At 39.2% G+C, this 14117-nt stretch overlaps 1 protein-coding gene across 5 annotated transcripts in view; it reads left to right on the top strand.

Moving 5' to 3' along the window:
- Slc30a5 (solute carrier family 30 member 5) overlaps window positions 1-14117 on the top strand; it is a 38075-nt gene that overhangs the window by 403 nt on the left and 23555 nt on the right. For 4 of the 5 annotated variants that reach the window (XM_004862836.4, XM_087189503.1, XM_021242935.2 and 1 more), the window contains exons 2-4: window positions 9065-9187; window positions 10836-10902; window positions 12249-12334. In XM_004862836.4, coding sequence (XP_004862893.1) covers window positions 9065-9187; window positions 10836-10902; window positions 12249-12334 — 276 coding nt within the window. Of the gene's footprint in view, window positions 1-485; window positions 2310-9064; window positions 9188-10835; window positions 10903-12248; window positions 12335-14117 lie in introns of those variants that run through there. The other variant, XM_087189502.1, reaches the window with a different exon arrangement.

Here is a 14117-nt window from a genome sequence, read left to right as displayed (position 1 = left end):
GGGACCCTGGTTCCCCGCCTTCTGCTCCCAGCCCCAGGCTGCCTGTGGGGTTCTGGGCTCCGCGGACGCTCCGGGTCCCGGAAACTTCTGCGCGGGGTCTGGGTTCCGGGCGGACAGTCAGCGTAGGACCGCTGGCCGGGTTCGCTTCCCTAGAAACAGTGTCAGGGCTATTTCCCTGGAGTAGTGGAGTGTCTGCTTAAGCTTTCCGACTCTCCTCGCCCCCTGTAGGGGTCGGTCACCGTCATCTCTCATGGGAAGAAACCAAAATACAAACAGAAGTACTTGGGTGTACAGGTTGTAAACCAGCACATCAACGATCCAGCCCCGCCATCGAGTTTTCCTTTCTTATTTCTTGGGGGAAGGGGCCTTCTTTTATTGTCAATAAGAAATGTGTGCCCCTTATAAAGTAATTCAGACAGTACAGGAATTCATAGAGTAAAAAGTGAAAATTTCCCTTTTACCACCCCCACCCCCCCAGTCCTGCTAATCCCCAAAAGATCAGGGACTGGGTGAGACAGTGACACTGTCCATTGTGTCTCTCCTAACCTGTCCTAAGTCCTGAAGTCGTGTTAAAGGCACATAAAATGTGGCCCAGCAGTTTGGTTGCAGCTGGTATTCATTGCCTTCGTTTTTTGTTTTTTTGTTTGGTTGTTTGGTTTGGTTTGATATTAGGGATCGAACTCTAGACCTTGTGCTTTCGAGACAGGTGGCAGAACCGTCATTGCCTTCATTTTTAATGAGGTTAAGTTTTGCTGGTTCTTCAACACTTCCTTTGAAGTTTGAAGATAGTTTTGGTAAATTCATTACAACTGTAGTAATAGCACTACCAACGTAATTTTTTTGTGGAAAGGAAAAACACCACATATGCCAGAACAGAACTTAAACCAACTGCATTTTTGTAGCATAAATTTAGTTTTCTAATCTATTTTGAGTAACTCATTCTGTAAATAATAGTGTATCAGATGTTAATTATTGACCCATGACAACTAAATGCAGTATGGTATTCTGATCTGGATGGGGGGTGCTATAAAGGCCAATTGGACTATGAACCACAGATTAAAATTTCACTGTTAAGTTTCCTGTTTATAACCCTGCTGGTTTTATAGAAAATATGTCCACATTCATAAGAAATATAAGTACTGTGTTTAGGGATAGAGGAATGTGATATTCTGTATTTCACTTACTCTCAAATAATAGTCCAGGGGAATAAACACCTCTGAATTTAGAGAGAGGGTCATAAAGCAAATGGGACAATATGGTAACAATTAGGGCATCTAGATACAGGGTGTACTGTTCTTGCAACTTTTGTGTAAACTTGAAATTTTTTTTTGTTACCGGGGATCGAACTCAGGACCTTGCACTGTCAAGGCAGGCGCAGCGCCACTGAGCTAAATCCCCAGCCCTGAAATTTTTTTTTTTTTTTTTTGGTACCAAGGATCAAACTCAGGTCCTTGCGCTTGCAAGGCAGGCAGTGGAACCACTGAGCTAAATCCCCAGGCCTGCTGAAATTATTTTTTAATAAATAGTTGAAAAGTGATTTTTTACTCAAGAGCTTATTATCTTTGGTAGGTAGATATGTTTAGCAATACTTTAACATCTTCTATGCATTGTATGCTTGGCACAGTTGCCCTTCTATTGTAATTTATTGTAGAATCAAATTCAAATCAGAAATGGCTCAATTTTGATGGATTCTGGCTTGCAAGAGTTTTTTCTAAAAACCAAATACTGATTATAATCTGCAGCAAAAACTAATTGACAGATCCTTTAATTGTAATATTTTTATACTCAAATTCACAAATATGGGTAGTTTTAAATAAAGGTTTCTACTTTGGCTGCTTAAATTCTCTTTATAGGTGAAGGCAGAGGGTAACCCTCTGATACCCCAGGTTTTAAGATGCATGGCCTGATTTCATCCTTATAGCAGTCCTACAGATTAAGTGCTGGACCCTTGTGTGACACATCGAGATACTGAGGTGTAGAAACGTTGCATAATTTGCCCAAGGTTATCACTAATAAATAGCTGGGAGTCCGAATTACTTCGAACCCCTTGTATAGCACCTTTCTAGTCAGTATTGTAGACACTTGAGTATCTGTCAAATGAATTGACCTTTACATGCTGATTTTTTTTTTAATTCAGAGAACTGTAGGTTGCTGTGAGCAAAGCTCAAGAAGCAGATGAGTCCAAATCCAAATTGCAGTAATTCCAGGTTTAAAGAAACAGAGAATTTTCTAGCCCTTCACAGAAAAAAGACTGCTGGTGTTTTTTCTGAGACTACTTAATGGCAAATAATGGCTAATAAATTGAGGAGGTGGGTTGAACACCCAGTGTTATCTAGAGGGGCAGTGGCTCAAAGGCTACTGCCCTTGTTTAAGAGCCTCCCTTTCTGGACCCTCCCACCCCTATCCTGGATTTCCCCATTCGTAAATAAAACTGTTGATTTTCCCCTCCTTCACATGAGCTGAGGATGTCTGCTTATTAATATATGCATACTTGACCTTAGCCAGTGTTTCATTTTTAATCCAAAAAAATGCTATCATTAATTGGGAACTTAAATATCAAATAGTCTAACAAATTATATTCCATCTGATCCAGTCTTGTCATTCAAGTGCCAAATTTGTTAGGTTTTGTTACTATTTTAGACAAATTATTTAGAAGTTTATATATTACTAACCTTCTTAAAACAAGTACATTAAGTATAATTTGAGTCTGGTAGTATAACTCAGTGGTAGAATGCTTGCCTAACATACATGAGCCTCTTAGTTTGATCCCTAGCACTGCAAATTTTACAGATAGATAGATGGGCATAGGGATACATATAGAGATACACTTTATTGTTTCCTTAATGACTTCCTGTCATTTTTGAGTATCAGGTGGGTGAGCTGAGCTTAAATAGAATACTGTCTTGCAAACTCCTTCCCAGTACAGTATTTAGATTTTGCATATGCTACTCTCAGCCCTTTGAAGTATCCTTGTCTTTCCTTACTTGGTTATTCCTACATAATCTTCAACATACATTATATATATCTCAAACTCTGAAGATGCCCTTCACCTCCCTAAAGTTAGTTGTTTCTTATCTGTTCTTTTAGAATTCTAGTAACTTCTGTGAGTCACATAGATTTGTTTCCTTGTCTGAGTAGACCTCCAGCTCCTTGAAGGCAGAGTCTCTAGTATGCATTTAGTGTTTTAGATCTCACCTAGAAATGCACTTGGTTCTAAGTGACAAAACTAGCAGAGGCTAAACAAACAGGGATAAATTCTCACATAAAAGAAACCATGCTGGGCATGGAGGGGCATGCCTATAATCCCAGCACTTGGCGGCAGAGGCCAGAGGATCTCCGTGAGTTTGAGGCCAGCCTGGGCTACATAGTGAGTTCAAGACCAGCCTGAACTACACAGTAAGACCTTTAAGGAAGAAAGCAAGCCAGCCAGCTGCTGAGTTGCTGGTACTGTATATGTTCAGAGACCTCAGCAGTATCACCTGAGACATAAATTCTTTGTCTCCTCTGCCATTGTTAGTGTGTTGGCTTTCATATTCAGATGTTATAAAATAGATGGAGCCGTTTTTTTATTTAAAAATATTTTAGATACATTTTAAATACAAGTTCTCTCTTTAAAGTGGGAATAAGGCAGGGGTAGTAGTTCCAGGTATATCTCCTTTTATCAGGAAGAGAGAAGGCTGTAGGTGAAGCTACCTTGTCAGACTTCCTCTTTGGACTCATTGGCCATGTATGGCATCTGGAACATAGCAAGGAACATTGAACAATGCCTACACAGCTCTGTGGGTGATGGATATATAATTGGGAACAGTTGAGAAGATGAGAACCCTCTTTGGGATAAACTTTTTCTTTTTTTTTATTTTATCTTTTTTTTTAACTTTGATTTTCTATGATATACTTAAAAAGCAGGCTAAAGAGACATGGGCTTGACCCTATCCAGCTCTCTCTGTTCAACTTTTTTTATTTTTTTTCTTAAATTCTTTTATTGGTATGTTTTAGGTATATAATACATTTACATTTATCATTGGGTGCTTGTACTTGTACATGATGTACTTTGGTTCTTATTTTTTCCCCATTACCTGTGTGCCCTTTACCTCCTCCGACCTTCCCTATTTACATAGACTTCGTTTCCATTCTTTTTTTCTTTTCTCATAATTTTTCCTTTCCCTTCTTTCCTTTCCCCTTCCCCTCCTACCACCCCTACACCTTTGGGCCTTTTCTTCCTATTTCAAATTATCAGTTATTCATTTTCATCATTTTAATCCTTATTTACACTTTCAGTTTCTCACACCAGAGAAACTATTGGGTATTTACACATGTGTGTCCTATTTATTTCACTTAAGAGTATGGCCTCAATGTGCATCCATTTAGCTATAAATGTCTCTAGTTTCCCGTTCTTTATGGCTGAGTAGTATTCCATTTTATAAAAAAAACACATCTTCTTTATCCAGTTTCCAGTTGATGGGCACTTGGGCTGCTTCCAAGTTTTAGCTATTACAAACTGTGCTGCTATAAACATGGGTGCACATATATCGTTGTGGTATGATTCTTTTAATTCTTTTGGGAATATACCCAGCCGGGGAATAGCTGGGTTAAATGGGACCTCTAGCCCTAGTTCTTTGAAGTATCTCCATACTGATTTCCATAGTGGTTGCACCAGTCTGCACTCCCACCAACAATGGAGAAGGTTTCCTTTCTCCCTATACCCCCGCCAGCATTTGTTATTGGTTGATTTCTTGATAGCAGCCATCCTTTCTGGGGTAGGTGGAATCTCAGTGTTTTCATCTGCATCTCTCAAATGACCAGTGATGTTGAACATTTTTCCATATATTTATTTGCTGCTTTTACTTCTTTATCTGAGAAATGTCTGTTCATTTCAGATGCCTATTTTTGAATTGGGTCTTTGAATTTGGGGGATTTTTTTCAGATTTTTATATATTCTTTTTTTTTTTTTTTTGGTACCGGGGATCAAACGCAGGACCTTGCACTTGCGAAGCAGGTGGCAGAACCACTGAGCTAAATCCCCGGCCCAGTTCTTTATATATTCTAGATAGTAGTCCTTTGTCTAAGGTACAGCTGCTAAAAAATTTTTTCCCACATTGTAGGTTGTCTCTTAGCTCTGTTGGTGGTTTCTCTTGCAGTGCAGAAGCTTTTTAATAAAATGAGATCCCAGTTGTTGATTCTTTCTGCTAGTTCCTGTGCTACTGAGGTTTTGTTCATAAAGTCTTTTCCTATCCAAATGTCTTCAAGAGTTCTACCTAACTTATCTTCCAACAAGTTTAATGTTTCTGTTTTAATATTTAGATCTTTAATCCACTTTGATCATAGTTTAGTGCATGGTGATAGATATGGGTCTAGTTTTAATCTTTGGCAGGTTGAAATCCAGTTTTTCCAACACCATTTATTAAATAGGCTATCTTTCCTCCAATGATGGTGGTTGGCTCCTTTGTCAAAGATGAGGTAGCTGAGTATGTCTGGAGTTGTTTCTGCATTTTCTAATGTGTTCCACTGGTCCTCAGGTCTGTTGTGGGTTTTTTTGCCAGTACCATGCTGTTTTTATCACAGTAGCTTTGTAGTATAGTTTCAAGTTGGGGATTGTGATACTCCCTGCCATGTCTCTGTTGCTTAGAATTGCTTTTGCTATTCTAGGTCTCTTCTGGTTCCAAATGAATTTTTGGATTGTTTTCCCTAGTTCTGTGAAGTACACTGTTGGAATTTCAATTGGCATTGCATTAAATCTATATAGTAGTTCAGGAAGTATGGCCATTTTCACTATATGGGTTCTTCCTAAGGGATGTATTTCCATTTTCTTATATCCTCTTCAGTCTCTTTTTTCAGAGTGCTGTAGTTCCATTATCAGTTTTGATAGCCCTTGGACAATCGAGCACCTGAGAGACTGCACGGTGTTTTCACATATTGTCAAATAATGATTCACACCATCTTTCTTGGTGGCTTAGGAGTTCCTTCTTTCTTCATGAATGATCTGGAGCAGTTCCTGTCCCTTTTCTGAGCTTTGGCTTTTCCATCAGTGAAATGGGTGATATTAGTTTCTGCCTTACAGGCATAACACAATCAGTTTCCAGCCCTTTACATCTGAGGGTTCTGTATCTCCAGTGGATTGAAAATACTCTCCTTCTTCACGGTGTGCAGCAGCCTCTGCCGGGTCTCCGACTCTGAGGACGAGCAAGAAAACCAGTTAGCCACACGTTGGGAGTGGCCCGGGCAACCTTCCCCCCCACCTAGCGCCCATCTTTGCCCACGGGGGCTGAAGTCATGGCTGGCAGGGTCCATTCTAGTCAGCAGCGACAGCCAAGCATCCTCGAACTTCCAACCTGCAACTCTGTTCATCTTTTTAAATCTATAACTTGAGAGGAATTGGGCTAGAGAATCTCTAAGGTGTTTTTCACTTCAATGTTAATGTCCCATTTTTTTCTAGTACACACATTTTTCTTTCATGCCTTGGTAGTTGCTAGAGATTTGGTAGGTTTTCCAGAAGCATTCCTTGCTGAGATATTGAAGCCTGGTTGTTGGGGTATTAGATCAAATGAGTGAACAGTTTAGAAGGGAAACTACTTTTTTCTATTGTAGTATTGTTACCATGGGCCATGGTGTTGTTGGGTACTTCCTTTAAAAATAGCTTGCCAATCAAAAGTATTCCAAGTCCTCCTTGCCTCAAACAAAGAAGTGGATGACGCAAGCCAAAATGGTGCCAAAAGTTTATTTGAAAAGTGAAGAGTGAAGGATATGAGAAGAACTAGTTCTGCAAAACAAACTTGGGCCGAACAAAGAGAAGAAAGGAGAAAAGCAAAAGTGCACCTTGCATCGCAGAGACACAGGGTGCGCTACCATGAGCAGTCATGATAGTGGGCTCCCTGTGGTGTCTTGTCTCTTATGCTGCCCCGAGAAGTTCCAAATATGGGGTCCTGCGAATTATTTGATGCTGTTCTGGGCTTTTGTGATTGACAGATCCCGCTTATTTCCCCAGCCAGCTTTGCCACACCCTACCTCCTACATCAGTGGGGTCCAGGACAGGTCTCTAGGTTCTTGTGCATGATAAAAAATTGGACATGTCACAAAAAGCAGCAAAGTTTTTTAAGTCATACTACATTCAGAGTGAGCAGGCTCACATCTATGAAAGGAAAATGGCACAGAACCCTGAGGGTATAAGATGTAGGCCCTTAAAATGTTCCACCGGTTCTGGAGCACTTCCCATTGGGATCTTTCAGAGCATGACTGACAACATGACTGACAGGGTGCTGAGTCATGTCAGCTGTATCTATTGCACATGTCCTTTCCCGTAATTCATTCTGTTATAATAGAATGTGTGAGATGCAGTCCATATGCATGAACCTTCAGTGAGTGCCAGTGAAGAAAGGTTACTGCAGATCATCTAGGCAGGTGGACATGTGTCCTAGTTTAGAATTTTGAAATTTTCCAGGGCAGCCTTGGGGGTCTTTGCTTTACTTATCTGCTTCCATGTAGTAAGCCTTAGGTCAAGGGTCAGAAGTTGGCCCTGCCGGCATTGCTCAGGTTCAGGTGAGTGGAGGGGAGTGGCCCAACAGCCCCAATTGTACTGTCTGTATTAGTACTAGAAATTGAACCTAGGGCCCTGCCCATGCTAGAAGCACTTTACCACTGAGCCACATCCCTAGTCCTTTTTAAATTTTGAGACAAGTTCTCAGTAAATTGCCCAGGCTGGCCAGGAATTCAGGATACTCTTGGCTCAGTCTCCTGAGTATCTGGGGTACAGGTGTGTACCAGTGTGCCCAGCTGGAGAACTTCTTTTTAATTTCTGTTTTTAGTCCAGTGCCTCATCCTTCCTTTCCTCTGTTTTATGTCCAGACCTATCCCGAGGCTGTCTCAGGACTCAGGTAGTGGTGGAAAAGCTTTGGAGCTGGAATCTGTGATCTGATTACTTGGAAGATTCCTTCCCCTAAGGATCCTCCTCTGCAGCTTGCCACTCCTTGCTTAGGTGCTTCCAGGTCCTGAGCCCTTTCATGACTCTGTAGGTCCTGTCACCAGACTTTATAACCACATTCCTCGGGCCGGGGATTTAGCTCAGTGGTTTCGCTGCCTGCTGCGCAAGCTCAAAGACCCGAGTTCTATCCCCGATACCAAAAAAAAAAGAATAAAAAAGTATTTGTTTAAAAAAGTAAAATAAAATAACCACATTCCTCACTGCAGTTACTTAGCAAGTTAGAGGAGAGGCAAATCTAAGGCATTTATCTTTCCTCTGCTGCTTCTGATGTTATGGTCTTCTAATTTCATCACAGAAAGAATTTTGTTTCTTCTTTTCATTCTCCTTGTTTGGAGTAATTGTTCAATTAAAAAACAGACAACAGGGCCAGGGATTTAGCTCAGTGGTTTTGCCGCCCACTGCACAAGCACAAGGACCCGAGTTCATCCCCGGTACCAAAAAAAAAAAAAAAAAAAAAAAAGATAACAAGCATGGTGGCCAAGTGCAAGGTCCTGAGTTCAATTTCCGGTACCGAGGGAAAAAAAAAAAAAGGCAACAAGCCTGCAGTAGATACAGCCTATAATCCCCTTGCCCAGGAGGCTGAGACAAGAGGAACACAAATTCAAGACCAGCCTGGGCAACTTAGCAAAACCTTGCCTCAAAATAGAATAAAAAGGGCTGGAACTGTAATTCAGTCAGTGCTTTGTGAGTTTGATCCAAAATACCAAAATAAAAATTTAAAAAAATTACAAAGTGGGCCAGGGGTTTAGCTCAGTGGCACTATGGTCCTGAGTTCAATCCTCAGTACAAAAGAAAAAAAAGATTACAGAGTAGTCCTGTTAGCTCATTTAACCAAGAACATTTTTAATTTTAGTGTGATGCTTTTCTTAGGCTGTTATCTATACATTATTGTTCATACCCACATACACATTGACATCAGGGGTCTATGTACCAAAATTTTAACAGTAGTTGTGCAGATGGTGAGTGTTTGAATTTTAAAAACATTGTACCATGTTTAAGTGTATTTTTGTGATTTCTGTAATGACTTGGATTACTGAGTTCCTTGTGATTTCAGTGATACTAAAAATTGTTTCTGCTTCCATTTTTCAGATTAACAAAATATATTGTGTTACTCTGTTTCACTAAATGTTTGAAAGCTGTGGGACTTTTTGAATCATATGATCTCCTAAAGACTGTTCACGTTGTTCAGTTCATTTTCATATTAAAACTTGGGTGAGTATGTGGGGAGGGGTTCTTAAGGTTTTTTATTTCTTGGAAATCCTTTTTTAAGTGTATCTTTAGGAAACTTTACATAGAATGTTTTGTGCAATTCCTTCTGATGCTTATTTGATAATTTTTTTTTTTTTGGTACCGGGGATCGAACTTGGGTCCTTGCACTTGCAAGGCAGGTGACAGAACCACTGAGCTAAATCCCCAGCCCTTGTTTGATAATTTTTTTAAATAGAATACCTAAAGTTAAAGGCACAAAGAGACAGGTAAAAAAAAAAAGGGATTGTTGTACTCTTAATTACTTGCAAGAAATGTAGACTTTTGCTTTAGTTTGTGTTAATGAAGTTTTTGCAAGTTCTTTATTTTTGAGACAAGGTCTCGCTGTGTAGTTCAAGCTAGGCTTAAACTCACTATGTAGCCCAGGCTGGCTTCAAACTCGAGATCTTCCTGTCTTGGCCTCTCAAGTGCTAGGATTACAGGCATTCACCACCTAGTGCAGAAGTCTTTCAATTTGTAGCTTAGTAGAGGACAACTGATTTCTTATGTCTGCCTCGCTAACCTGTTGCAGTATCTCATATCACCTATTCTCTGAAAATTTCCACTCTACAATACACTCCTTAGACAATAATAATAAGGCAGATAATGTTTAGTATTTTTATAAAAATCAGTTGACCCTGAAAGGGTCTTGAGGAGCCTAAGGATTCCCATTTGTCGTGCATATACAAAATGTTATGTGTCTTTCCATAGGTGTTCCTTATTTTCTAAGTTAAACTACACTGGGCTGTGTTCCCTACACAATCCCTGCATAGTACAGGATTTTCATTATGTATAAACTACATTCTATGTGCAGTAAGACATTCTTCCTAAATAGAGATTTCCAGACCTTGAGATTGATAATGACCACTGTCTGTGCTAATAAAAATCTGTTAAAGACACTTGGGAATATAATTTTAGGAATTTGGAAGGGATTCTTGACTAGGAAATTTTAAATACCAGTTGTATGCATTTTTACATAACTATTTTGGCAATATGGAAAGTAGGGACATACAGCACCATTTCTCTGTTGTTGTTTTTTTGTACTGGGGATTGAACTCGGGACCTTGTGCTTGCAAGGCAGGCACCAGAACCACTGAGCTAGATCTCCGGGCCTCCTGAAAGTAGGGACATACAATTAGCACTTCTTTCATTTATATTATATTGGTTCAAGGTTTGTTATTACTGAATTTTGAGAAAATAGGAATTATTTTCTGTGGTATTTCAAGGTAAAAAATATTGAGTCGCTGGCCATGGTGGTACACACCTGTAATCCCAGCACTCAGGAGGCTGAGGCAAGAGAATTGCTGGGCTACATAGTGAGTTTAAGGCCAGCATGAACTACATAGCGAGACCTTGTCTTTAAAAAAGAAAAAATGAGTCACCTTTACTTGTAAGGCTTGAGAACTGGTTCCAAAGATATTTATGAAAGAATAGATCCTAAGATGTTGCCATGGAAATCTCATTACTTTTAGTGTAGTTCTCCATCCAGTACAGTTCTTTAGAGCATAGCATACCTTTCAAGTTCTAGTATATTTGTTTAAAATAAGTTTCTTTCTTTAAAACCACATCTTGTATTTAATATTAATATTAATCCTACTGTTTTCAATGTTTACAGGACTGCATTTTTTATGGTTTTGTTTCAAAAGCCATTTTCTTCTGGGAAGACTATCACCAAACACCAGGTAAGATTTTTGCAGAATCATTTATTCCTACCAGCCTCCCATTCAGTGGGTGAGAACACAGTGCTCATTTGTCAATTGAGAATACTTAAGGAATTGTTTAAATGCACAGCAGAAAATTTTTAGAGTCCACTTGCTTTAGTCTTGTCTTTTCAGAATTGAGGCTTCAAGAGTAAATTATAGGGCCATGGATTTAGTTCAGTGGCACCTTGCCTGCCTCGCAACCACAAGGTCCTGAGTTCAATCCCCAGTACTGGAAAAAAAAGTGTAAATTATAAAATGCCGAGATAGACCAGACATGGTGGTACACACACCTGTAATCCCAGCATTTGGGAGGCTGAGGCAGGAGGATCACCATGAGTTTAAGTCCAGCCTGAACTATATAGCGAGATCCTGTCTCAAAAAAAGTAAATAAAAATAAAATCCCAAGATAATGGGATGTTTTAAAAAGCAGAAGAGGGTAGAAAAATGTAAAAGCATATATGTAGTTGTTTTAATACAGGCTCCTCATTCTGCAAAATGCACAAATTGGATATGAGGCTGCCTGTGACCCTAGTACAGTATAATATCACTGGGAAGCAGATGGGCTTAAGTGAGGCTACATTAGTCAGGCAGATTCATGCTCTCTTACTTGGGCAAGTTAATTTCCTTCTGCCTTAACTTGCTCACCTGCAAAATGGAGATAATAACTTTCTTATGGAACTGTGAGGGACGAATGAATATATACGCGTAAAGTTCTTAGAATGGGACCTGGAGTAATAAGGATGCATCACTTTTATCATCATTGTCCTTCCCTTTAGGCAGCTGAGTTTCAAGCTTTGTGCCAGAAATGCCCCACATCCTGCATGATCTCCATACCATGGACCTCATTGGGCAGCACTTATGCTTACTACGTGTTTGCTTTATGCAGACAATTAGAAACCTTAGGATACTGTTTTTTCTACACTAGATGACAAATTTAAGTACTTCTGTGTTAGAGATAAAGAATTTTTTTAAAATAAGATTAATATTTTAAACCTCATCTTTAAGTTTTTCTGTTTTCAAATAATTGGAACACTAAGAATTCCTAATGAAAAAAAGTTTAAAAACTAATTATTAAATATTCCTAGAAACTGAGAAAACAGAAAATTGTACTCTGTAGAAAAAGATTTTAAGATCTAGAAACAGATAAGAATATGAAAATTTAAATCTCTTGCAAATCTAGACTTAGAAGAGATCATATTGTTTTTCTATTTAATTATTTATGCTTTAAAATATTTGTGACACCATTATCATCTTTCCCTGTATGTTTAAAGGTTGAGATACTTAGCAAAACATATGTGACTAAAATTTTTTATTTTCATTTGTAGTGGATCAAAATATTTAAACATGCAGTTGCTGGGTGTATCATTTCACTCTTGTGGTTTTTTGGCCTTACTCTTTGTGGACCACTAAGGTAAATAAAAAAGCATATTTTGAATGTTTACATTTTTTCATTGTGAATATTATTTCTGTTCTATGTTTTATGTCAAATACTTATTTGTACAAATGCTCCTGTCATTTCTATAGTTCTATCACTGGGTAGGACTCAACGGAGAGCAAATAAAAGAACCTATTTATGAACTAATTCTCTGGTGAATACTATTAGTGTTTCTATTATCTGTCATAATTTTCAGTAGTTAAGAATCCAAAGTTTCAGAAAATTTTTAGCATAAGTAGCTTTTTTAATCACTTATCAGTGATCCATTTTAGCAGCTAATTTAGAAGCTAAAAGGTCTGAAATGGTAAATAAAATCAACCAAAAAGGAGACCAAAGTCTTTAAAAGCTCTTGTTTTTTGACAGTTCTGCAAGTATGCTTGTGAACAGATGTTCTAGGATGTTCTAGAGCAGTGTCAGTCATTTATGTAAATGTGTGGTGGGTTGACTAGACGCTCTCATTTCCTGTTCCCCTAGATCTGTATATAATCTTATTGCGCATATGGGCCGGCTTAGTGAGGAAATGCTTAAGGGCCACTTAATAGGAAACATAACATTTGAAACTGTTATAAGCATTCTTTTATTCTTTCTCTATTTCTGAAAGGTTTTACTTTGTGGGTAAATGTAAGAAAACATTGCCATTGATGAGGAGGAAATCTGAGGCAGGAAGTAAAGAGTAAAATGAAGGAGGTAGGGAGGAGGGCGGAGAAAGGAAAGGGACCTAAAAAGAATTAAGATGTGTTTGGGGCCAGAGATTTGGCACCGTGCCTGCCCTGCAAGAGTTCATCATCTCCCCCACACACACACAAAAAATGATGTGTTATATACATGTGCCAACTGCCCACAGTGAATGGAATTGTTGTGTACTGTAAACACGTACTAATAAAAATAAACATTTAAGCCAGGCCTGGTGGTACACACCTGTTATCCCAGTACTCGCCTATTATCCTAGTACCCTGAAGGCTGAGGCAGGAGGATTGCTATAGTTCAAGGCCAGCCTGGGCTACCTAGTGAGTTCAAGGCCAGTTTGAACTACATAGTGAGGCACCTGTCTTAAAAAAAAAAAAATTTTTAAAGACTAAAATGAAGGATTTTTGTTTTGTTTGAGACAGGGTCTCACTATGTAGTTCAGTCTGGCCTTAAACTCACTAGGTAGTCCAGGCTGGCCTGAACTCACATCGATCCCCCTGCCTCAGCCTCCCAAATGCTGGAATTACAAGTCTGTGCCACCACACCCAGCTTGTGAAGAATGTTTTAAAGGCCCTCTCTCAGAATAGTAGGGTGGGCAGAGTAAAAAGTGGTGGTTGGGGAATGCTTTGTGAAGTCCTTTTCCCTCTCACGGCCAGTAGAGTCCTGTTGGCTTTGTCCTGTGCTTTGGCAGTGCAGACTATGCATAAATCCAGGTTCCTAGTCCCTATCAACAGTAGCAGCAGCATCCTAGAGGGGTGGGTAAGCTGTCTCAAGCTTGGGTAAAGCTTTTCAGTTTATGCCTGAATGTAATTGCGTGGTGCTATTTCTTATCATCTGCAAAATTTTAAGTTTCTTACTCATGAATTTATGCTTTAGTTCATGTTACTAAATCACTGTCCCTATGCATTAGGGTGGGGAAGGAAGAAGTGAATCCTTAAATTCTTACTTGACTCTTTATTTAGTCATCTACTTCTCACCTTTAAACCTCTTACAACTACCAGTGCTGCCCCTCTAGTCTTTACTAAAACTATTGTGCAGTTTCTTGATGAGAAAGACTCCTTTGGTAGCCAGG

Source organism: Heterocephalus glaber, unplaced genomic scaffold, assembly GCF_053883595.1.
Source record: "Heterocephalus glaber isolate CG9 unplaced genomic scaffold, H.glaber_assembly_v1.0 deba00001543, whole genome shotgun sequence".
Taxonomy (NCBI): domain Eukaryota; kingdom Metazoa; phylum Chordata; class Mammalia; order Rodentia; family Bathyergidae; genus Heterocephalus; species Heterocephalus glaber.
This window is presented reverse-complemented; position numbering and strand designations above follow the sequence as displayed.